The following is a 24,947-nucleotide window of genomic DNA, read 5'->3' as shown; positions in this document are numbered from 1 at the left end:
GGGCTGAGCTGGGCAGAGTGGGTGAGCTGGGCTGGGCTGGCCTGAGCTGGGTTGAGCTGGCCTAAGCACGGTGGAATGGGTGAGCTGGACTGAGCTAAGCTGAACTGGGCTGGGTTGAGCTGGGCGGAGTGGGTGAGCTGGGCTGGGCTGGGCTCGGCTGAGCTGGGCTGAGCTGAGCTGGGCTGAGCTGGGTTGAGCTGGGCTGAGCTGGGCAGAGTGGATGAGCTGAGCTGAGCTGGGCTGAGCTGGGCTAGGCTGGGCAGAATGGGTGAGCTGGGCTGAGCTGGGCTGGGCTGGGCTGGGCTGGGCTGGGCTGGGCTGGGCTGGACTGAGCTGGGCTGGGCTGGGCTGGGCTGGGCTGGGCTGGGCTGGGCTGGACTGAGCTGGGCTGGACTGAGCTGGGCTGGGCTGGGCTGGGATGGGCTGGGCTGAGCTGAGCTGAGCTGAGCTGGGCTGAACTGGGCTGAGTTGGTTTGACCTGGGCTGAGCTGAGCTGAGCTTTGCTGGGCTGAGCTGGGCAGAGTGGGTGAGCTAGGCTGGGCTGGGTTGAGCTAGGTTGAGCTGGCCTGAGCTGGGCAGAGTGGGTGAGCTGAGCTGAACTGAGCTGAGCTGAGCTGGGCTGAGCTGGGCTGGGTTGAGCTGGGAAGAATGGGTGAGCTGGGCTGAACCAAGCTGAGCTGAGCTGGGCTGAGCTGGGCAGAGCTGGGCAGAGTGGGTGAGCTGGGCTGGGCTGGGTTAAGCTGGCCTGAGCTGGGTTGAGCCGGCCTGAGCTGGACGGAGTGGGTGAGCTGGGCTGAGCTGGGCTGAGCTGAGCTGAGCTGAGCTGGGCTGAGCTGGGCTGAGCTGGGCTGAGCTGGGCGGAGTAGGTAAGCTGGGCTGAGCTTGGCTGGGTTGAGCTGGGAAAAATGGCTGAGCTGGGCTGAGCTGGGCTGAGCTGGGCTGGGCTGAGCTGGGCTGAGCTGGGCTGGGCTGAGCTGGGCTGAGCTGGGCTGGGCTAGCCTCGGCTTAACAGGGGTATGCTGGGTTAACCACGGTGGGCTGAGACTGGGCCAGCAGAAGTGAACCCACTGAGCTGGCTTGACTTGGGCAAATTGTTGAGATGCTTTGGGTCCATTTAACCTCCACTGAGGCTGGTGGGTCTAGATGGACTGAGCTGACCCCACTGGACTGTCCTGGTCAACAGTGGGCTGACCTCAGTGATCTGGTTGTGCTGAGGACTGGGGGCCTGAGTGTATCAGTCTTCTTGATGACCCCAGACCCCGGGCCAGGTCCCAAGTGGCTGAGCCACAGGTGGTGAGGGTGGGCTGGCAGGGCCGAGTGTGCCCTCCGCTCCCCTGTCCCAGAGAGAAGGTGGAGCTGCCCACACCCCCGACCAGCAAGACGCCTCTCACCCCCGCTTCTCTTGTGTCCTCTCTCGGGTCCCCAGAAAGTGAATCTCACCCGAAAGTCTTCCCCCTGGTGTCCTGTGTGAGCTCCCCGTCTGATGAGAACACGGTGGCCCTGGGCTGCCTGGCCCGGGACTTCGTGCCCAATTCTGTCAGCTTCTCCTGGAAGTTCAACAACAGCACGGTCAGCAGCGAGAGGTTCTGGACCTTCCCCGAAGTGCTGAGGGACGGCTTGTGGTCGGCCTCCTCTCAGGTGGCCCTGCACTCCTCAAGCGCCTTTCAAGGGACGGATGGCTACCTGGTGTGTGAAGTCCAGCACCCCAAGGGAGGAAAGACCGTCGGGACCGTGATGGTGGTCGCTCCAAGTGAGTCGGGCCTGTCCTGTGGTTGGGTGCGGGGGGGAGGGTCCAGGCCCCACTGACCCCTTGTCCTTCTCTGCAGAGGTGGAAGTGTTGTCCCCCGTCGTGAGTGTCTTTGTCCCGCCTTGCAACAGCCTCTCTGGTAACGGCAATAGCAAGTCCAGCCTCATCTGCCAGGCCACTGACTTCAGCCCCAAACAGATCTCCTTGTCCTGGTTTCGTGACGGAAAGCGGATAGTGTCTGACATTTCTGAAGGCCAGGTGGAGACTGTGCAGTCCTCACCCACAACATACAGGGCCTACAGCGTGCTGGGCATCACGGAGCGAGAGTGGCTCAGCCAGAGCGCGTACACCTGCCAGGTGGAGCACAACAAGGAAGCCTTCCAGAAGAACGCGTCCTCTTCGTGTGATGCTAGTGAGTGCGGCCCTGGCTGGGGGGTGCTCACCCGCAGGTCTGCAGACACCACCCCAGACGCGCCAGCTGCTCCCTGAGCCTCGGCTTCCCAGAGCGGCCGAGGGCAGGAGGGGCTGTGCAGGGTGGCTGGGGGCCGGCGCCCCTCCAACAGGGCCCCAGGCTCACAAGGGACTCGGCCAAATAGGCCCTGCTCTTTGGGCATACCTCTCCCTTCACCTGATTTCACTCCAAACAACTCTCTCCCACCTCCAGCACCACCGTCTCCCATCGGGGTCTTCACCATCCCCCCATCCTTTGCCGACATCTTCCTCACGAAGTCAGCCAAGCTTTCCTGTCTGGTCACAAACCTGGCTTCCTATGATGGCCTGAACATCAGCTGGTCCCATCAGAATGGCAAGGCCCTGGAGACCCACACTTATTTTGAGAGACACCTCAACGACACCTTCAGCGCCAGGGGCGAGGCCTCAGTCTGCTCGGAGGACTGGGAGTCCGGAGAGGAGTACACCTGCACAGTGGCCCACTTGGACCTGCCCTTCCCAGAAAAGAGCGCTATCTCCAAGCCCAAAGGTAGGCGCCGCCCCGCCCCGCCCCGCCCTCCACCCCAGACTCTCCCACAGCTTCCGGGCTCTGAGGACAGCAGGCAGGGCCAGGAGAGGACCCACGCTCCCCAATCTCACCACTGTGCCCCCCTCCCCCACCTCAGACGTCGCCATGAAACCGCCGTCCGTGTACGTGCTGCCTCCAACGCGGGAACAGCTGAGCCTGCGGGAGTCAGCCTCCGTCACCTGCCTGGTGAAGGGCTTCGCGCCCGCGGACGTGTTCGTGCAGTGGCTGCAGAAGGGGGAGCCTGTGGCCAAGAGCAAGTACGTGACAAGCAGCCCGGCGCCCGAGCCCCAGGACCCCAGCGCGTACTTCGTGCACAGCATCCTGACAGTGACCGAGGAGGACTGGAGCAAAGGGGAGACCTACACCTGCGTCGTGGGCCACGAGGCCCTGCCCCACATGGTCACCGAGCGGACCGTGGACAAGTCCACCGGTAAACCCACCCTGTACAACGTGTCCCTGGTCATGTCTGACACGGCCAGCACCTGCTACTGATGCCTGGTCAGAGCCCCCAGGTGACCGTCGCTGTGTGCATGCATGACTCTAACCATGCTGATGCGTGAGATGTCGCCTTTTATAAAAATTAGAAATAAAAAGATCCATTCAAAAGATGCTGGCTGTGAGTGAGCAAAGCGCTCCCTGCTAGGTCTGTGGCTGTCTGCCCTCACCTTGCAGACCACCCTCCATCATCCGCACCCCTCCTCCCCACTCGCTTCCAACCCACGCCCAAGAGCCCCGGTGCTCCTTGCAGGATGCTCACAGCAGGCCGAGCCCATGCTCACTGCGCCTCTAGTCACTTCCATGCCCACACTGGGGGCACACGGGTGTGCAACACACACACATGCACACAGTCACACACATACGTGCAGAGAGACACATGTGCACGCACATGGACAGAGACATGGGCACGCGTGACACAGACATGTATGTGATGGACCTGGGTGAGCAGGCACACACACAGACATGGACGCATGAACATGTGGACACACAGACACACATGCACTCGCACACTCACACCGAGCACACACAGTCACAGCCACTCACAGGCACATGCACGTGGGTGCTCACACGTGTGTGTGAGGACAAGCCACGGACATGTAGACATATATGCACAGATGTGCACATGCTCACGCACACACACGCACACACTGTGCACACCCAGGCTTGCACACTCGGACCCCAGCCCTTGCACACCCGTGGCCACTCACTGCCCTGTCTGGCAGGGTCCCTCTGCACCACACCCACACTCTGCTTGCCCCTCTGTCTCAGCTTGGAGGTACCCCTGGGAGCCGGCCCAGCCTGGACTCCTCCACAGCCCCCAGCCCCAGCCCCAGAGCAGGGTGCACAGAGGGCCACTCTGGGCCTGGCCAGAGGCAGCTCCTCAGGAAACTCAGGGCCCATGTCCAGGAGGGATGCTTCTCCCAGTCCAGGCCCTTGTGAAGGTGGCAGGGCCCCAGTTCTCCTCTTTCCCTGTGAAGAGACAGACTCAGGCACGTCCTGACAGAGCGATCCATGCCTGGGAGGCCCCCCTTGGAGCAGGCAGCTGCAGGGCCGCACGTGAACCTGGAGTGGTGGGCACTGAGCCGATGGGCGAGGGGGTCTCCTCTGCCGACCACACCAGTGCCCCTTCAGGCTGACTCCCGACCTCCCCTACACCCCTGGCTCTCTAGGGACCAAGGGCCCGTCAGTGTAGTGGCTGCAGACCTAGGTGACTGTCCTAAGCCTTTGTCCCAGCATCACTCTTCCTGGGCCTCAGATGTCTATCTGACCTCCTGATCCCACAGCTGTGAGTCCTGCAGTCCAGGCCCCAGCCAGGGCCCCACATGGCCTCTCTCATACATGCCATGGCTCCAAGACAGAGAGAGATGGAGGCCAGAGGGATGGGCCCCTTGGCACAGGCGGCCATCTGCCCCCAGGGCTTGTCCTCACTGGCTGGGGAGCCCACCCCAAACCACCAGAGACAGGATGCCCCACCACCACTGTCAGCCCCCCGTGGCCCCATGTCCTCCAGAGGAGTCAGGACCCTGGGGCCACCCCCTGCCTCCAGCTCAGTGAGACCCCACCCTGGTGTGTGCATGTGTGCGCTGTCTCGCTCTCTACCACCCCGGCGCTCCTTGGGCCAGGCACTCGGGGTCACTGCTTGGCTCAGCCTCAGCCACGCTCTGCCCCTGCTGGCTGTAGAATCAGGTGGCCAGGGGCCTACCATGCCTGGCCAAGATGCTGCCTGACAAGGCCCGGAGCTCCCAGCTGCCCCGGGGGTGCCGGGGAGGCAGGCACACGCCCGCTCACCTGCTCGCTTGCTTCTGCAGTCCCACAGCCCTTCTGGCGAGTCAGCGCGGCCGAGGAGGGCCAGGGCGGGCTCTGCGGGCAGCTCAGCCATGCTGACCCTGTGCCCTGTCTCCCGCAGAGGGGGAGGTGAGCGCCGAGGAGGAAGGCTTCGAGAACCTCAACACCATGGCCTCCACCTTCATTGTGCTCTTCCTCCTGAGCCTCTTCTACAGCACCACGGTCACCCTGTTCAAGGTAGGCCACCTGGCCCCTGGGAGGGGGTGAGGCCACAGGCCCCCAGTGCCCCCGTACCCACTCACGCTGTCTCTGCCACCCGCAGGTGAAGTGACGGCCGGCCAAGGACACGGGGCACCAGAGATGGAACAAGGGGGGCTGCCTTGGGGCCGGGCCCCTGGCCGATGTGGCTTGTTCGCTTGTACTGAAATCTTCCCCGCATCCTCTCCAGCTTCAAGCTGTAAGAAACTGGCTTTTCTCAGAGCGGCTGAGTGCCATGGCCAAGCATGGAGCCCGCAGTTATAGGCCCCACCTGGCCCTGCTTTGCAATGTCGCATTTGTGGCCTTAAAATAAACAAGGATACTTTATCTTATGAAACTGCTTCCTCGTGATGGATTTTTTCCCCCCAAGCCACACTCCTATGTGCCACATATCCTGAGTGCTGAACCCATTACTGGCGGGAAAGGGACGTGTGTCTCCTCCCAGGCCCGTGGTGCTACGCAGGGGCCATGTCTTGGGGCTGATCCAGATGGAGGAAGATGGCCGAGCTGCAGAGGATCCCAGGACTGGTTTCCCAAGGTGGCCTGAGCTGGGGCCACTGTGTGCATCCATGGGGACCCTGCCACGAGCCCCAAGGACACCCTGTCCCTCTCTGCCACCATTCCTGGAATCCCAACCATGGGAGGGCTTGTCCAACCTCAGGTGCACGTGGTGTGTGCAGGAGGGACTCAGGAGGAGGGCCAGTGTGTGTGCAGCCACGCTGCACCCTGCGGGAGCGTGAGGCTTCGCCTGCCGGCCAGAAGACGGTAACTGGAGGGTGAAAGGAAGTCTCAGGTGAAGCTACAGGGAGGGCGCAGGACTGGAGAGGCATGGAGGAAAGGCCTGGAAAGAGGGGGCAGCTGGCAGCAGGGCAGGGGAACAAGGAATTAGCCCTCGGAGATAAGCTGCGGGGGTCCAGGTAGAGGCTGACAGGGGCGGCGGCACGCTCAGGCCCTGGGGAGGTCCAGGCTAGCTGTGGCAGCAGCATCCAGGGTAGGGTGGGCAGTGGGACCAGAGACGAGGCCCCGGGGGCCAGAGGAGGGAGCCAGGTGAGGGTGACCTGGCTCTCCAGGGAGGCAGCTTCAGGGGGCCTGGGGCTTCCCAGGACGCCTCTCGCGGGGCTGCCAGGCACCTGGCAGTGACTGTCCAAGGGAGTGGGAGTGGACCTGGTCCCCAGAGAAGGCCGCCTCCCAGCAGTAGGCTCCTGGAAGGCGTTTCTGGTTAAATGGTGGCCTTCGCTGCCGGGGTCCAGCCCTGGTGGATCCAAGGTAATTCGAAGCGGGGACAGAGTAGGTGAGGAAAAAACTTATTTATTTACAAATATACGATTAGATTAGGAAGAAATAGTGTAGTAGGAAAATTTAGTGGAGAAAGAAGGCTGAATAACTTGGCTTACAGGGAAGGCCAATAAAGTTCCAGACAAGGAGCTCGCACTGTCTACGTTAGGCCACCGGCGTCCTCTTGAATAGCGGGGGGTGCCCCGCCTTGGGCTCCCCCTCGTGTGGATCTTAGAAGCCGGGGCAAGTAAGTAGAGATGGTGAGCCTCCACGCCCCAGATGGGAATTCAGCCTGAAATTAGAGTAAAGAGGAGACACGGAGGAAACCAGTCCAGCGACTGGCCCGGCCTCTATTGTCTAGGAAGGCCTTTTATACCTTTTTGATTGTACATAGAGATCAATGGGTAACACAAAGTTATGCAGCATTAGCAGCCCAGACTCTTATCAAAACCAGGCTTTTCTCTCTGCATACCTAGTTGTATACACAAGCCTTAGGTGATTTACATCATCTTCCGGTCAAAAGGGCCAATTAACATTTTACAGCCTTTTTTCTGATAAAGGTTTGTCAACTAGAAGACTTATTTGTGTTGATCTTCCCAGAGTCTGGTGCCACTCTCAGAAAGCACTAAATAGAGTTACATTCTTATATAGCAAAGGTACAGCAGTTTATAACAAGTGAAAGGAGAACAGTGATTCACAACAAAAGAAGAGTAATCGACTCTAAAGTCTAGTGTTGCTAACATCAAAACTACTATATACCTTTTTCCATATCCTGATTACATTGATTAACATCCTCCCAGGTGCCTAAAAGATAAAGATTATAGAGGCCTGGCAGCAATCATTGAGTCAACAGTGAAATCCGTCACCAATATGATCTTTAGCTCTTTAAAAAAGGCTCTGTGTCTTTAAGATACTTTAAGCTTTGTGCCTCTCACAGTTGGGGGCTGTAAGCAATTTGCAAGCTATAAGAGGTCCGGGGGAACCTGTTAGGCAAGCTAGAGAGTTATCAGAGGGGGTTTTAAGCCGAGACATTCTTTTGCAGGAGGCTGAAGCCCTGAATTAACTTTTTCCAGAGAGCGTCAGAAAAGTAGAAAAGTACAATAAGGCAGGCAGATTCTTATTTTGCGGGGTACATGCTCAGGAAATACCAGGGGGAAACCCTGAGGCCTGATTCACCTTGCCCATCAAGGCCTCTGCCACATGACCTTGTCACGGGTGGGATTCCTCATGCTGGCTCCTGGCATTTTGTGGCCCAACCCATCAGACAGGGGAACATTGGGTGAGGGGCTCCACGGCACGCAGGGCGCCTCCAGCGGGGGGGGCGGGGGCGGCTCTCACGCAGGCCGAGGGGCTCAGGCCAGGACCCATAGGATTGTCTGAGGGCCGTGACCACCAAGACGCACAGGCAGGTGTGAACCACAGGAGCTGGCTGTCTCCCAGTGAGATGCAGGACCCATGGACCAGGCGTCAGCGGGGCTGGCTCCTGGGGCTCCACGGGGAGCGCGCTCCTGCTCCTCTCAGTTCGCAGCGCCTGTTTGAATGTATTTCACTCAGAGCCTATCAACTGCTCACTTATATTCGTTTTCAAAGTCAATGTTTAAGAAATTCATCTGTCTCAGGCGCATTGTATCAGCGCATTGCTGCACTCTTTGATGAGCCACTCCTTCAAGGTGGTTGAGCTGAGGCCGTGCCCACGCCGCGCGCACTGTGGGTGTGCTCACAGTCGCAGCTGGCCGGCTCCCTCCTGGCGATGAAGCAGCTTTCTCAGTGCGGCGCCTTCGCTGCAGGATGTTCAGGGCTGCCTTTCGGGCACCCATCCCAGGACAGCCTTGGGGTGAAGCGTGGGCATTCACCGTGAGTTACTCTGGTCACACTACTAGCCGGGGGACTGAGAGGGTGCCCAGTGGGGTGGGAGTCAGCAGGGCCCAGGACCATCTGGAGGGACAGTCTCTGCTCTGAGTCCCCAGGCTCGCCGAGGCTGGGGGGTCTCCTGGGACTGCCCGCACCTGGGGATGCACAGGCCTGGCTTCTACCGCCAGGCCAGTGGGCAGGTCACAAGTTAGCGCAGCGAAGGCATTCGGAGGAATCCGCCCAGGTCAGAGAGCCCACGGGACATGCCAGGGACCAGGCGCCGAGCTGTGAGAGGCAGGAGCTGGTGCAGGCAGACTTGCTGCCCAGGACGTCTGCACAAACCCCCTCAACTTAACATCTGGTTACTTCTTGATAAGCCCAACATAAATTGAAAGTAGTTTGAAATTCCATTTAATGTGCTTCACAGGCCAACAACCAGGGCTTATCTTTGCCTGCCTTAAAAGGCTCAGAACACTTACATTAACTGACACTTGGGTAAAATCATCTAACTCAAGCCTTGTCATTGCTCCATTGCTCAGTCATGTCCAGATTTTTATGACCCCATGGACTATAGCACACCAGGTTTTCCTGTCCATCACCAACTCCCAGAGCACGTTCAAACTCATGTCCATTGAGCCGGTGATGCCATCCAGCCATCTCATCCTCTGTCATCCCCTTTGCCTCCTGACCTCAAACTTTCTCAGCATCCGATTCTTTCAAATGAGTCAGCTCTTCACATCAGGCAGCCAAAATATTGGAGCTTCAGCATCAGTCCTTCCAATGAATATTCAGGACTGATTTCCTTTAGGTATTGACTGGTTGGGTCTCCTTGCAGTCCAAGGGACTCTCAAGAGTCTTCTCCAACACCACAGTTCCAAAGCATTGATTTCTCAGCACTCAGCCTTCTTTATGGTCTGTCACAACCATACATGACCACTGGAAAAACCGTAGCTTTGACTAGACAGAATTTGTCATCAAAGTAATGTTTCTGCTTTTTAATATGCTGTCTAGGTTGGTCATAGCTTTCCTTCCAAGGAGCAAGCGTCTTTTAATTTCATGGCTGCAGTCACAGTCAGCAGTGATTTTGGAGAACAAGAAAATAAAGTCTGACACTGTTTCCATTTTTTCCCCATCTATTTACCCTGAAGTGATGGGACCGGATGCCATGGTCTTAGATTTTTGACTGATGAGTTTTAAGCCAGCTTTTTCACTCTCTTCTTTCACCTTCATCAAGAGTCTCTTTAGTTCCTCTTTGCATTCTGCCTTTAGAGTGGTATCATCTGCATATCTGAGTTGTCAATATTTCTCCTGGCAATCTAGATTCCAGTTTGTGACTCATCCAGCTGCGAATTTCATATGATGTACTCGGCACATAAGTTAAATGCGCAGGGTGACAATATACAGCCTAGACACACTCCTGTCCTGGCTTTGCGCCAGCTCACTGCTCCATGGCCAGTTCTAACAGCTGCTTGTTGACCCGCATCCAGGTTTCTCAGGGGGCAGGTGAGGTGGGCTGCCATTCCCATCTCTTTAAGAGTTTTCCACAGTTTGTTGTGATTCACACAATGGTTTTTACATAGTCAGTGAAGCAGAAGTCGATGTTTTTCTGGACTTCTTTTGCATTTTTTTTTCTATGATCCAGTGGATGTTGGCAATTTGATCTCTGGTTCCTCTGCCTTTTCTAAATCCAGCTTGTACATCTGGAAGTTCTCAAGCCTATGTTATTAATGGAAAGTGCAGATCGTCTGGTGTAATTTACTGAATACTGAATGCAAAGAAAGAAAAAAAAAACAGAGCGGTTGTCAGGGTCCAGGGTGGCTGTGAGTGTGAGTTTCTCACCCTCCTGAGCACTGGAGGTCTTGGCTGCAGCCACCGCACTGCCCAGCTTCCACAGCAGAGGACAGACTGCATATCGCCAGGTGGGAAAGATCGAAGTCCGAAATTCGAAGTGCGGTTTCTCCTGAGCGTGCATTGCTTTCACAGCATCATAAAGTCAGAGTAAACACTGAGTCATGAGTCAGGGACCTTCTGTATGAGACGGGTTTGTTTTTACATCAAGGGGAATCAGTCTTCAACCCCTACTCTGTGACACATGAGGTCTATTTGTCTGAGTTCCTCAAGTGACCACTGCCCAGCCTGCTCAGGTTGACTTTCCCTAAAGACTGTTTCTAGGAGACTGTTTCCCTGCTGTCCAATGACTCAGGTGCTTCACATCCACAGGGACCGCTTCCCGCGTCCACACTTAGGTGTTCAGTGAAGTTTGGGGTTCAGATGGTCGCTGTGTGCTAGAGAGTATCCTCTTTCTCAGCAGAACTTTGTAATAAAGACAGAATTGGAAGCAGGCTCAGATAAGAGGCATTTCCCGTGGTTTTTAATGAGGACATTTGCCAGAGAGCAGTTAGTCACCAGGACTCTTTTAGACTCAGGGCAGGAACTCAGGCCCACAGCACGTACCCAGACAGCCAGGCCCCAGGGACGTGTGCCCAGGCTCTCCCCTCCCAGAGAAGCCGCGCTGCCTGCTCAGCAGAGACAGGGCCTCTGTCTGAGGGAGGCAAGCGTGCCTCAGCCTGTGAGATGCTCTAGGGAAGCTAAAGTCGCCAGCAAGCTTTTCACCCAGAGTGGAGGGTGGCAGTGACTGACGGCTGGGAGAAGGGCCGACTGGGCCTGATGTGGAGACGGAGGCACCGGGCACCCAGGGGAAGGGGCAAGAAGGCTCCCAGGAGGAGAAGCGGGAAGAGGCTGGGAGGGGCGAGTCCAGCTGGTCATCGTCCGCAGACCAGGGGCTTTAGCCGAAGCCATGGGTCCGGGATCCTACCCTTTTGCGTCAGAACCACTGGGCTTTCAGGTCTGTGAGGGCAGCCCTGGGCTGCCCACATCAGGCTTGAGCTGGGCTGAGCTGGGCTGGGCCAGCCGGGTGAGCTGGACTGAGCTGAGCTGAGCTAGGCTGAGCTGGGTTAAGCTGAGCTGAGTTGGGTTGATCGGGGCCGAGTTGAACTGGGCTGAGCCAGGTTGAGCCAGGCTGGGCTGAGCTGGGTTGAGCTGAGCTGAGCTGGTCTGAACTAGGTTAAGCTAAGCTGAGTTGGGTTGATCAGGGCTGAGCTGAACTGGGCTGAGGTGGTTTGAGCTGGGCTGTGCTTGGCTGAATTGGATTGTCCATGGTGGGCTGAGACAGGTCCGGCAGAAAGGCACTGCCTGGGCTTGACTTGGGCAAGCTGATGAGGTGCTTTGGGCTTGCTTAACCTCTGCTGAGCATGGTGGGTCTAGCTGGACTGAGCTGGCCATGCTGGACTGTCCTGGCCAACACTGGGCTGACCTCAGTGATCTGGTTGTGCTGAGGACTGGGGGCCTGAGTGTATCAGTCTTCTTGATGACCCCAGACCCCGGGCCAGGTCCCAAGTGGCTGAGCCACAGGTGGTGAGGGTGGGCTGGCAGGGCCGAGTGTGCCCTCCGCTCCCCTGTCCCAGAGAGAAGGTGGAGCTGCCCACACCCCCGACCAGCAAGACGCCTCTCACCCCCGCTTCTCTTGTGTCCTCTCTCGGGTCCCCAGAAAGTGAATCTCACCCGAAAGTCTTCCCCCTGGTGTCCTGTGTGAGCTCTCCGTCTGATGAGAACACGGTGGCCCTGGGCTGCCTGGCCCGGGACTTCGTGCCCAATTCTGTCAGCTTCTCCTGGAAGTTCAACAACAGCACGGTCAGCAGCGAGAGGTTCTGGACCTTCCCCGAAGTGCTGAGGGACGGCTTGTGGTCGGCCTCCTCTCAGGTGGCCCTGCACTCCTCAAGCGCCTTTCAAGGGACGGATGGCTACCTGTGTGAAGTCCAGCACCCCAAGGGAGGAAAGACCGTCGGGACCACAAGGGTGGTCCCCAGAGGTGAGCTAGGCTCTGCCCATGGCCGAGGCTGGGCGGGGCCAGGGGAGCCCAGCCCACCCCTCCTGCTTGCAGCCCCCCCCCCCAGGGCACAGTGCACTCTGACTTCACCTGCCCCCTGCTCCCCTAGTTTCTGCACCAACTCTGACCCCGACCACGCTAGCACCGTCTCTGAAATCCAGGTCAGAGGGCTCCAGCAAAGCCGTCACCACTCAAAGCAGCCCAGGTGAGCAGCCCCATCCGTGCACAGCCCACGCACATCCATGCATACCTGTCTGCCCACCCCTCCACTGCCATCTTCAGGCAGCCCTCCATGACTTCTCCGTCAAGTCCTTAAGTCACGCCTTGAGCCAGGAAGGTGGGGCAGTGAGCTCAGGGGCACCGACTGTGGGCCAGGCCTGGGCTAGGCACTGGCAGATGCCACCTCAGGCCTCTGTGTGGCCCTCAGCCCCTCATGGATGGGTGAGGTGCCCAGATCACACTGGGAGGAGCATGGTGAGAGGGAGGCCCACAGGCCAGCTCTGGACTCCCCTGGTCCAGCCCATGTGTGGAACTGAGTGTGAAGCTGAGACCCTCACAGAAGCAGTGCCGCCTACCAGGCTGCCCTGCCCCCACCTGCACCTGGCACCAGCTTCTCTGAGTGCCGGGTGCCCAGCTGGGGCCCAGAGTCACCCCTCACCCTGGTGCACCCCTGGCCCAGAGCAGGAGCCGCTGGAGGGAGCTGGGCCGTTCCCTCACCAGCCCCTGGGCTGCTGGCGACCCTCCAAGAGGCCACCATGGCTGTGATGTCTCCCTGGGCGGCCCCCAACCCAGCCTGTGGGCCATGATGCCCACAGTCTAGGGCAGAATCTGCCACCGATGTGCACGACCCCTGGGTGTGGGCTGACCTGGTCAGGCACACAGGGCGGGGCAAGTCAGGAGAGAGGTGGGCCCTGCAGATTAGAGGGTCACCTCGGGGTCGGGGGTACTGTGCACAGCCCAGCCCTCCCCGAGCATCAGCCTTCAGCCCTGACCAGGCTGCTGCAGCCACGCCACCCGCCCAGCAGCCTTGAGGAAGGCGGCCGAGCTCCATGAGCACAGGCTGAGCCCTCCTGCTCTGGGGCTAGACCGCCCTCCCATGCGGAGTGTCCCTCCTGGGACCCAGGGCCTGCTGACCACATGAGCCCAGCCCTCCCCTCAGGGCGTGGCTCCTGACCCAGACACAGTGCAGCTTGAGCACAGCCTGGAGGCCAGATGCATCGTGAAGCCAGATCCCTGCAGCCGGGGCTGCCTGTCCAGCTCTGCAGCCGGGGCTGCCTGTCCAGCTCTGCAGCCAGGGCTGGCCTGTCCAGCTTAGAGGGATGAACCGGGAGGAGGGACAGACAGAAGCCCTGTGTGGTGGCAGCACAGCTTCAAACATCTGCTCTCTGGGCCTTTATAGAAAAAGTTGCTGACCCCTGGCTGTCAGAGACCCATGGCCAGTGGCTCACGAGTCCTTCTCGCCATAAGCTGTGCTGCCGATGGTCACGAGGGCGGCCCCCAGGCACTTAGCGTAGAGACTCGCAACCAGCAAGCAGGCAGCCAGGGTCCCACCAGGACCAGAGCAGAGCCGCAGACGCTGACAGAGGCGACCCCCAGGCGACGGCCAACCCTAGGGCTGAGGATGTTGGGAGGCCTCAGCCCCGGCTGTCTGTGGCACCTGGAGGAGACCCTGACTCCCCCCGCTCTTCACAGTGCCGGCCACCAGCCACAGCCAGACAGAAGCCCGGACACTAGCATGTCCAAAGGACCCCTGCAGAGGTCAGTCCCTTGGGACAGAGGGGGAGAAGGGCAGAGTGCTTTCAGGGGCACCGGAAACAGCCTGCTTGCGAGAGAGACCCCAGGCCAGTGGTGGGCGGACCCCTGCCCTCTGCACTGCTGGAAGCAACAGAGTCCAGGGGTCTATCGGGAGAGGGCGGGCCTGGGGCTGGGCGGGTGCCACTGGCCAGCCCTCAACCCCCCTGCCCCCCAGCCAAGACAACACCTCTCCTCGCCTCCCCACAGAGTGTCAGAACCACACCCAGGCCCCCAGCGTCCGCCTGCTGCCCCCGCCCCCGCAGGGCCTCTGGCTTTTGGACAAGGCAGAGTTCACCTGCCTGGCCACAGGGGAGGCCCTGCAGGATGCCCACTTCTCCTGGGAGGTGAACGGGCAGCCCCATGGCGGGGCCGTGGAGGAGAGACCCACCTCGCACATGAACGGCTCCTGGAGCCAGAGCAGCCGCCTGGCCCTGCCCAGGTCCCTGTGGGCCTCTGGCTCCAACATCACCTGCACACTGAGCGGCCCTGGCCTGCGGTCACCAGTGTCCCTGACGGCACAGAGAGAGCATGGTGAGGGCAGCCACGGGCCCCGCAGCACCCGGACCACCTCCTTCCCCCGGGGACCCACCCCCTGGAGCTCCAGCTCACGAGCATACCATGGCTTCTCCCCACAGCTGCCTCAGTGCCCTGCAATCTGACCCTCCGCACTCTGACCACGCCTGGCCCCTTCTCCCCTGCCTGGCTCCTGTGCGAGGTGTCCGGCTTCTCACCCATGGACATCCTCCTCACATGGCTGGAGGGCCAGCAAGAAGTGGAGCCTTCCCAGTTTGCCACAGCGCACACCACAGCCCAGTCTGGGCATGCCTCATTCCACACCTGGAGTGTCCTACATGTCTCCAGCCCCCTGGACCATGTGGGGTCCACCTACACCTGTGTGGTCAGCCACGAGGCCTCCCGGACGCTCCTCAATGGCAGCTGCAGCCTGGACACTGGTGGTGAGTCACATGGGCCCAGGGCTCCATCTGAGCGGCCAGAACACAGGGCAGGAGGTGGAGGGGCAGCCCCAGAGGTGCCGGGCAGCAAGGACTCGGCCGCTCCGTGTCGGGGGCCCCAGGGCTCTGGAAGCCTAACAGCTGCCCTGCTGGCCCCGGACACATGTCCACACGCTGCATGCCGGTCCAGGAAGGGCGAGAGATGTTGCCCACCCCCCACAACCCAAGCAGCCATTTCCCACCAAGATGCGCCCGCCACAGGGCACAAAGCAGGGGCCTGCCCTGGGCTGGGGGTGAGGGCGGCCATCCTCAACAGCTGCCCTCTGGGGGCGTCCAAGGCTCCCCAGCTCCCAAGCCCCCCAGCCTTCGAGGAGCCCAGTCAGCACCCGAGAGGCCAGGTATGCCCAGGCCTGGGGGCTGGACTTGGGCTCCCAGAGGGGTCTGGTTCGCACACACCCACAGCAGCCCCTGACCGTAGGCCTCCTGGAGGAACACAGGGCCAGGTGCCACAGAGGAGGGGGTCTGGGGGCCCAGAGCTCTCCCTCCCCTCTGAGGTGTCCTCCCCCAACACCGCAGCATGCAGCCCAGCCCCGCAAGACTGCGGTGGACACACCAGTCAGGGAGGCGGCAGAACTCACGGGCCGGCAGGCGTCCAGGCCGCCCAGTGCAGGGGCTGGCAGGGAAGGTGTCCGATGGGGCCCAGAGGCAGTGGGCACTGGGAGAGAAAGGCTAGGCTTACCCAGGGTCCGGGACCTAGCCTGCAGGCCTGAGCTGCTGTGGGCCCCACGCCGAGTGGGGCAGACGTGCAGACCACAGCCAGGCCCTGACACCTCGAGAGAGATGGGCTTGGCAGGCTGCACCCTGAAGGCCACGCAGGGTGCCCGGGGGGCCACCAGAGCATGCCCATACGCACCCCCACCACGCACCCCACAGCAGGCCCCCCACCCACTCCCCCGCCCCACACACCCCGTAGGGCCTCCTCCTGTAGACCCAACCCACCCCCACCCCGGACCGGCCGCCTGACAGAGCCCGGGCACTGCACAGCCTCGAGTCACAGGACACTCTGCACCGGCCTCCCCCAGAGGCTTGACCCAAACCTCCCACTTTCCTGTGGGGACCAAAGCTATGCCCAGCAGCCAGAGCCATGCCCTATACAGGGCGAGTGGCAGAGGCTGTGGGAGGCCTGGCCAGACCCCAGGGCCCCTGGAGGGGTGGAGGGAAAGCCCCACTCCAGGGGGCCACAGCCGGCACCAGCCCCGGCCCCAGAGCTGACCAGCAGCCGGGCCTTCCTTGGTGGGCCCTCCTCCAGACCAGAGGAGGATGGCCAGAGCCGCTCCCTGTAAGGCAGCCGGGTCTCCACAGCCGGGACGGCAGCTCCTCCTCGCTGGGCCAGCTACCCTCCAGCTCTAGCAATGCTGCCTGAGGGGCCTGCTGCTTTCCTTGAAGGACTCCCATGCCCTTCCCATCCCGCCCCGTCCACCTGCATCTGAAGGCTACCCCTCTGTCTCGGTTCCAGGCCCAGCCCACCACCACTGCCCTCTTCTCAAAGGAGGCCACTAGCAGCTTGGCCCAGGCCTGCAGCTGCAGTGGTCATTTTCACAAAGTAGCAGCTGGAAGGCTCCCCCTGGGGCCCCTGGCCTCTGCTTCCTGCTCCTGCTCTGGGGCCCCAGGCTCCTCAACCACTGGCCCCGTCTCCCGAAAGCCTGCATCACCCCGGCCCCCCAAACTGAGGCCGGGGCCCTCTGCCCTCTGTCATCACAGAAGCCAAGCTACCCGCCCAAGTCCTGTGCCCCTCGAATCGGCACCTTCTGTCCAAAGACCCCACCCCAGTCCTCCTGCCCAGGGCTGTCCCCTTCAGCCCACTCTCCTCTCAGCTGCCAAGGCGGCCTTCCAACACCCATCACAGCTCTGCTCCCACTTAGGATGTAGAAGCTTGCAGGTCAGCCACTCATGTGGTAGCAAAAGGTCAATGCCAAATAAACCATAAAAATCATGTTTATTTAAAGTCTCAAACGAGCCGAGGACTCAGTGTCCAACTGGCCCAAATTCCTAGGTCAGAAGAGGCTGCTGGCAGTTATCCTCATCCTCAACACAGGTGGACAGAGGCCTGGACATCCGTGAGACAAGAGGGACGTGAAGGAACCAGCCAGGGTTTAGTTCCCACACAGGCTGGCCCAGGATGTGGGTACAGGCAAGCCCCTGAAAAATCCCCTCGGCCCACTGACCCTTCACCCAGGGATTCTGCTGCAAGCAGCCCCTGAGAGCAGGTGGGGCCACAGCCGGAGAGGCCCAGGCTCAGAGCCATTCCCACCAGGAGGAGGAGCCTCACCCCACTCCCATGCCGGGAGCCAGTAGCCAAGGAACCCACCACCCAGCCCAACTCAACTCCTGGTGAAAACACAGCTCCTCAACCTCCCTGCCCAACAGGGGAGAGTGTGCGCTCACTCCTCGGGAGTATACACGCACCATCGACTTCATGCTCACTTTATGTCTGTGCACCATGTCCGGCGCGCAATCAAGACACCCTCGGCGTGCAAGGAAGCAGAAAACCTTCACCTGCAGTCAGAATGAAAACACCAAATAGAGCTAGACCATGGGTGACCCCGATCTCGGAGCTGAAAACGATTGCCATTGTGCTCTCGGCTTAAGCTCTGTGAGTGGCTCCTGTTGCCTTGAGAAAAGCAACCTGCCCCGCGGTTTCATGGGCTCTTCCCAAAGGGTTGCCCGCTGGCACGTCCTGCCCCAACAGAGACGGGTGAAGGGGCGTGACCTTGCTCTCCTGCAGTTCTTCTCAATGTGGCTTCTCCAACCCGAACTCTTTCCCGCCTTCTCATCCCATGTGTCTGAGAAGACCTCCCTGACCTCCATAGCTGGGCCATGGGGCATCCAGGGGGTCCTGTCATCGCATTTAGCCACCTCACCGACCCCCAGACCACTCACCCCTGCATCCCGTGTGTCTAGAACAGGTTCCTTCAGGTTCTCCATGGCAAAGGGCTGCTGCCTTTGAAAAATTTTCCAATGAATCATGGATCCATACCTTTGTAGAACACAATATGACCTCATTAGCGGAAAACTGAGGCAGACAAAGACCAAGACGCACCGCTCTCCCACCACTAGATTCCACAGAGGGCGAGCAAGCTTCCACGCCCACTTCTGTGCCGTGGCCAGTGGCTCCTGGACGGCAGCCCTGCAGACCCCACCCCCCGCAGCTCTGGTCAGGCTCAAGGCGGACCTCCAGGGAATGAGTGCTCAGGGAAAGAGGGACTAGGAAGTGCGGGCCGGGTGATGGGTCCCGGGACTTAGCACTTCCTCCCTGCCCCGGGCCCTCCCACCGGACTGAAGCACGGCTCCACACGAGGGTTCTGAGCTGGCCGGCCCATCCTGCCCCGGCCCCAGGTCCAGCAAGACTGACTTCTGATGCACAGACTCGGCCCTGGCTTAAAGCCTCCAGCTCCCAGCCTCGGCCTGTCCTGGCCTCCTGTGCGGCCCCTCGCCAGCTCCCCACTGCAGGACGCAAGGCTCCCGTCCACTCTCCCGACTCAGAGCCCTCATGACACCGTTCCTCCTGCTGGAACACCAGCCCGGCCTCACCTTTCACCCTCACACAGCAGCTGCTTCTGCGAGCGGCTGTCGCTGCAGCCTGCAGGGTGGGACCTGAGGATCCATGTCGGCATTGGGGCCGCCTACCCGCCGCCCACACTCATGCTGGCAGGAAGGCCGGCTTCAGGCCGTCTACCCCACCGTGCTGTGTGCCCCATCCAGCTCTGTGCCTAGTCAGGCCCTGTGGCCCCTCTGTGCCCCGTCCGTGCCCTGCAGGGAGAAGGTTGTTCACATGGGGCCCCAGTGCCAGTGGTGCCGTGTGGGGGCCTGTGGCCGTGCCCCTCGGGCAGACCCCTCGTGGTCAGCAGCCTGCCGTGTGCTGGGGTGGGTGTGGGCGAGGCCTCAGCAGCGCCCGCTCCCCCGCAGGCCTGGCCACCTGGCCGCCCTGGAGCCAGGACGAGAGCAGCGACGACAGCGCAGATGCAGAGGACGCCAGCCCCCTCTGGCTCACCTTCCTGGCCCTCTTCCTCGCCACTGTGGTCTACAGCGGCTTCGTCACCTTCATCAAGGCAGGTGGCCCAGGCAGGCGGGGCCCTACGTCCAGGGCCAGGGCCCCTAGGGTGGGCCAGGGTTTCTGAGGGAGCCGCTCCCTCAGCCCTGGAGTAGGACAGGTGCTAGGACCCACTTCCCAGGGCCATGGGGAGGTGGGGCCCCCAGCTCGGCTGGCCAGGGGCCCTGGGCCTGGGGGCCCCAGCCCCTTCCTGACCCGCAGGCTCTTGCTGCAGGTGAAGTAGCTCCGGAGAGCAGACGCTGGCTCCACATGGAAGGACCTGGCCTCCACGCTGCCTGCTGCTCCCGGAGGGCAGAGGAGCCCACGCTGGACCCCACCCTGCGCACAGAGGCCTTGCGGCCCCACACTCAGTCCACCACAGAGCCCAGCCCCCAGCCCAAGAGGAGGGCATCATGGGGCAGAGCGGAGGCCCCCGGCTGGCCCTGCAGCCCCAGAGCCAGTGGTCTCGGCTGCAGCCCCTCCACCTCCCCGCCCACCATCTGCCACATAAAGAGCCTGGTCCTCCCTCCTGCCTCCCATTTCTGTGGCCCAGCCCTCAGACCTTCCAGGGGAGAGCACCCAGGAGGCCAAGGGCAAACACCTGGGCAGGTCCACGCACACAGGAGAGGCGGGCAGGGTCGGGCACACAGCAGGAGGCTGCCTCGGGAGGAGGATGCCGAGCCTGCTGCACTGAAGGGACTGGGCACTCCAGCTGCGTGTGTCCACACCTGCGCACACGGGTGCGCACACACGCAGCCCTCACACGTGTGCACCTACAGGTGGGGCCGCACCCTGCACACAAGCACGCCTACAGGTGTGCAGACACAGACAAATGCGAGGCACATGCCTGTGGGCACACATGCTAAGGTCTGCACACACATGGGTTCACACTCAGAGACACGAAAGCACATGTGCCCACACACCACTCAGGTGTGTGTGTGCACGCCCACACACAGGAGATGGCCCTAAGTGGTGGGAGTGGGAGAGGCTGGGCACACAGAGTCCCCATCACACGGGGAGGAGGCACCCCTCACGCCCCTCACGGAGGGCAGAGTGTGGAGGAAAGTGCTGCCTGAAAGGACTTGGAGAAGACGCTGGCACTGGCCAGCTCCTGGTCACTCCTGGCCCTCCTGCCACTGTCCAGAGTTCCCGCGGCAGGCAGGTGTGACCCTGGGCCCAGGCAGGGAGGCCAGTGTGGCAAACACCCTTCCTCGGTGCTGGCCTCCGGCGGGTCCTGTCTGGCCTCCCCTCTCAAACCAGGAGGAGGGCGTCCTGTCTCTGGCCAGCCCCGTGCTGGACACGGTGTCGCTCCTCTTGCCGGCTCCAGACTCTACACCATTCATTCCCCTGCTCACGGGCTGGTTCCCCTGCTCACTGCTTGGTTCTGATTCTCCCTGCTCACAGGTCAGTTCCCCTGCTCACTGCTTGGCTCCCCCTGGTACTGGTCTTCCCCCTTGGCCCCCATCCGGCCCCCACACCTGGCATATGGCCAGCAGCACCTGTCCGCAGCTCCTGCTCGTCTCTCATCCTAGTCACGGACCTTACTCCGTGTGTCAGGCCTGGAGGTCAGCAACACATCTCACTCCCAATACTCCCAGCACCACAGTTCTAGAGAGCAGGCCGACCCGCCCTAAGGACACCAGTCCTGATCCTGCAGCCTCCAAGTCAGGGCTGAGCTTGGCCTCTGAGACAGGACAGGGGCCTGGGACCTTGGCCTGGAGCCATCCCCAGGCCCTCACAGGAGGAGGCGGGGGCTGGCCGAGCAGGAGGCCTGAGAGGCGGACGCAGGACACAAGTCTGCCGACTCTGAGGGTGCAGGAGGGGCCGTGAGCTGGGTTGCAGCTCTGAGGGCGAAAGGGCTGATGCAGAGCCTCCCTGGGGTCTCTGGAGGGCAGGCAGCCATTACCATGCTCACCAAGGCCCAGCGAGGCTGTTTCAGACTAGTCCCCTCACCGTGTAGGGAGCAAATGTTTGCAGTGATTTGCTGCAGCCACAAAAATAAAGACACCAACTGTCTCTCCAGATCAGCCCTTCCCACCCAAGGCCATTAATTGCTCCAGGCAAGGCTGTGTGTCCTCCCGGCCAAGGCCCCTGTCCTCCCAGGGCTCAGGTGCAAACCCTGGGAACTGATTCCCTTCCTCGTGGCAGCCCATTCCAGGGGAGCCACAGACCTTGCCCTCTGCCTGTAACCTCCACCAGGAAGCCACACTTGCCGCCGTGGCAGACCTGCTGCCCTGATGGGGGCAGTCGCCATGCCTGTGGGTCCTCGGGGGCTTCCTCCGGTCAGCCACCCACCCACTGCCCTGTGCCCTCTGCAGCCCTCTCCTTCCGGCAGTGAGCAGCCCTGTCTCAAGATCTCAGATGAGGCCTCAGCTGGTCCACAGCCAGAAAGTGCCTCGCAATTATCAGAAGCTCATCTGCAGGTCCTGGGCTCCTTGTGGTACCCCCTCCCTGCCCGGCCTCCTGTCCTGCTGCCCCTGCCTGCTCCCTTCCATGCTGAGCTCTTTGCTCCCCCCCTTCCTGCACATTCTACGGGTCACACACTCATCACACCAGTAGGTCATCTTTCTATCCCAGAAAGCGAACCCCAAGAGCACAGGGTCTCCTGATACTCCGTGTGAGCAGAGACCATGTGTGGCAGATGCCAGCAGGTACGCATGGAGAGACGGAGACCAAGGGCCACCATGTCCCTGCCTGACCAGAGTGTCCCCATAGTGACAGCCCTCCTCAGACCGCCCCCTCGCCCACTCTTCCCATCTCAGTGAGTGACCACCTGCCAAGTGGGCCCCAAAGGACACCTCGAAGTTGTCTCCAAAGCTGGGCTGAAGCTGCTCCCCAGCCCACAGCCAGCAGGGTCTTTCCAACCCTACATTCATCGGGCAACCCCTGCTCAAACCCCACCGTGGGTTCCTGTTACATCAGAAATGGGATAGGGCTTCCCTGGTGGCCCTGCAGTTAAGAATCGGCCTTGCTTCAAAGGGAACATGGGCTCAACCCCTAGTTGGGGAACCAATAGGCCAGGCAGCAACTGATCCCACAGCACAAACAGAAAGTCCACGGGCTTCAGCGAAGACCCGAGGCAGCAAAATAAAACATAATAATGCGAGAGAATGAAATCTAAAATTTCGCATCTGGAGCCCACGCTGGCCACGCACGCTGCTCACAGCCATCCACACCTGGTGCCGACTTTCCGCATGTGTCCCCACCTCTGGGGGCCCTAGGGGCTGCCTGCCCCAGCCTGGACAGTGGGACTGGCAGTTCTAGCACCTGCAGCCACTGAGGCCTGTGTGAAGGGAGGAAGCAACGTCTGGCCAGAGGGCTGAGGGTCTCAGAGCCTCCAAGGAAGACTCGCTCGTGGGCCCCAAGTGGCCGCTCCCCAGGAGCCCCTGTGCAGCCTCATGCCACCCCCCACGGTCCCCAGGCCTACGCTCCTGGCCCCACCCTCCCAGGGGCTCAAGCCCTGGAACCCCACCTGCAGGCCCTGGGAGGCCGGGAGGGCTGTGGGGCCCCAAGGCCCACAGATGTGACCCCTGAGCCTGCGGGCGCCAGTCTGAGCCAAGAGGTCTGGACTTGAGCTCTTTTTTGTCCAACAAACACTTTCACAGAATGCCTCAAAGCACAGCGTGAAGTGAGCTTTCACCCACAAGCTCCCCACATCCCTCCTAGTACCAAGCTCCCCTAACCACAGGAAAGCGCACCAGCCGCTTGCCAGCAGACTTCCCCTTTCATCTGCCCGGAGGCCTATCTGAACGAGGCAGGTGCCCCAGGGCCTCCGCTTGGCCAGCATTTCCCTTCCCGGCACTACCACGGCCCCAGGCTCCACTCTGCCGTGAGCAATGGGGCCATTACCCTCTCACTCTGCAGCCCGCCTGCCTGCACACCCTCCTCCAGGGCCATGAACGTCTGTTCCCAGCCGAGGCAGCAAACAGCAGCCATCCGCCCTCCCTCACCTAAATCAAGGCCTGACAAGCCTGGTGCCAGGGTGTGGGAGCCACTTCTCAGCCACCTGCACAGGGTTCAGCTGCCCGCCCATCCCTTGGTGTTTGAGGGGAACAGTCTCAGCCAGTCCTGCTCCCCAAGGCTTGTGGACCGAGGCCTCCCCAGACCTGGGTGTGAGCCCACCTGCACACTCCAGCCAGGGCCCACGTCCGTTCCTGGCCCACGGCCAGGCCCATGTTGCTGAGTTTATTCTGGATGACTTGTGGTGGGACAAGACCTCAAAAGAGAGCCTGGAGATGGAAGAGCAAAGAATCGGGACCCCTGCTCTCACCATCAGGACAAAAGCAAGGTCAGGACCAGCAGCATCAATGCAAATCAAAACTCAGACCAAAGGAAACGATGGGAGACTATTTACGTTCTGCTGGGGTAAACAGGCGTTTTCTCAGAATGACACCACGGCCAGGAACTTTAAAAATAACATTGATAGATCTGCTGACAGAGAGAGAAAAATTTAATCTATAAAGAGAAACTCACAGTAAGCAAAGTTAAATGCTATGAGAGACAGAGTGGCTGAAGTGTGCGACCTAAAAAAGTCTGTATCAGTCAGGGTTCTTCAGAGAATAAATGTCTGAGACAAACAGGTGAGTGCACACATGGGCATCGCTAAAACATACAGGGGAGAGAGATTTTAAGCAACTAGCTGCCCAGAGACCGAGGGAAGAGGTGGTGCTACAGCTTGAGTCCAAAGCTATAATCCCTTCTTCCTTGGGGAACCAACTGATTAGATGAGGCCCACCCATGTGGAACAATCTGTTTTATTCAACATCTACTGATTTAAATGTTAAGCACATTTTTCAAACACCTTCATCCTTTCAATTAGTGTTTGATCAAATATGTGGGTCCTGTGAACTGGTCAAGTTAATCCACAAAATTAGCCATCACACAGTCCAACTAAATAAACGTTGAAATAAAACGAACGGGAGAAACTTCAAGTAAAAGTTTTCAATGGAAGGTAGAGTGGGAGGCCATTTCCAGCGGGTTGTAAACAGCAAATAACCAGTAAAACACAGGAAACTGTCAAAATTCACAAATAACCAAAGAAAACTGGCTTTCAACAATGAACCACCCATGCGAATGGCAGCTATTCATGTAGACCTACTGCGTGCCACACAGGTGTTGAGATGGAAACACACGCGGTGTGACCACATGTGGTGCCGCTGCCTGACAGGCTACAAATGACACAGTTAGGAATCAGCCAGCACCTACGAAGGGCATGGGGCCAGGCAAGGACGGGCACCCCAGTGCCTGGCACGGTCTTAGCAGAGGCAGGCTGTGTGCAGGTCTGGGTGGCACATCCGGGCACAAGGAGCAGAAGGAGAAAAGGACCGAGGAAGACACATCTTTCAAGTACAAGGGGCGGTGGGAAGGCCAGCGGGGCCAGCTGAATAGATAGGAGCCTGCGGAGGAGGGGCCAGAGCAGCCAGGCCACATGGGGCAACTTTCGAGCGTTAGACTTTGTTCTGGGGTGACGGGAAGCCCCTGGAGGCATCTGGGTGGGGCGGGGTTTTCCAAACTATCACTGGAAAGCAGGCTGTGCAAGAGGGACGGGGGAAGTTCAGGAGTCCTCAGGATCTGTGCAGAGGTCCTGACAGAAATGTAGGAGGAGGTGGGGGATGCGGAGGGAAGAGAAGCCCTCAGATCAGGAGTGAGCCTAGAGGTTGAGCCACGGGTCTGCAGAGAGAGGACTGCTCCCATTGGGCCTCCTGCCTCACAGCATGAATGCAGTGCCATTTGCTGAGTGCCAGGAAATAGATGGGGAAACAGTGGAAACAGTGTCAGACTATTTTTGGGGG

At 60.3% G+C, this 24,947-nt stretch overlaps 4 gene segments (V, D, J or C); all 4 read left to right on the top strand.

Annotated features, from left to right (window-relative positions):
• LOC138423844 (Ig mu chain C region membrane-bound form-like) overlaps positions 1–5,643 on the top strand; it is a 112,662-nt gene extending 107,019 nt beyond the window's left edge. The window contains 6 exon segments of the C gene segment in view: positions 1,427–1,750; positions 1,827–2,159; positions 2,412–2,726; positions 2,863–3,195; positions 5,170–5,285; positions 5,371–5,643. Coding sequence covers positions 1,427–1,750; positions 1,827–2,159; positions 2,412–2,726; positions 2,863–3,195; positions 5,170–5,285; positions 5,371–5,379 — 1,430 coding nt within the window.
• LOC138423846 (immunoglobulin gamma-1 heavy chain-like) overlaps positions 1–24,947 on the top strand; it is a 161,797-nt gene that overhangs the window by 68,377 nt on the left and 68,473 nt on the right.
• LOC138423845 (Ig gamma chain C region-like) overlaps positions 1–24,947 on the top strand; it is a 235,259-nt gene that overhangs the window by 175,517 nt on the left and 34,795 nt on the right.
• Positions 8,268–19,681, top strand: LOC138423848 (immunoglobulin heavy constant delta-like). The segment is given in 8 exon segments: positions 8,268–8,415; positions 11,980–12,300; positions 12,428–12,523; positions 14,011–14,076; positions 14,320–14,643; positions 14,748–15,068; positions 19,032–19,174; positions 19,391–19,681. Coding segments are annotated over 8 exon segments (1,326 nt in total).

This window comes from Ovis canadensis, chromosome 18 (assembly GCF_042477335.2).
Source record: "Ovis canadensis isolate MfBH-ARS-UI-01 breed Bighorn chromosome 18, ARS-UI_OviCan_v2, whole genome shotgun sequence".
NCBI classification, from domain to species: domain Eukaryota; kingdom Metazoa; phylum Chordata; class Mammalia; order Artiodactyla; family Bovidae; genus Ovis; species Ovis canadensis.
Note: the sequence above shows the minus strand (reverse complement) of the source record. Positions and strands in the feature narration are given on the sequence as shown.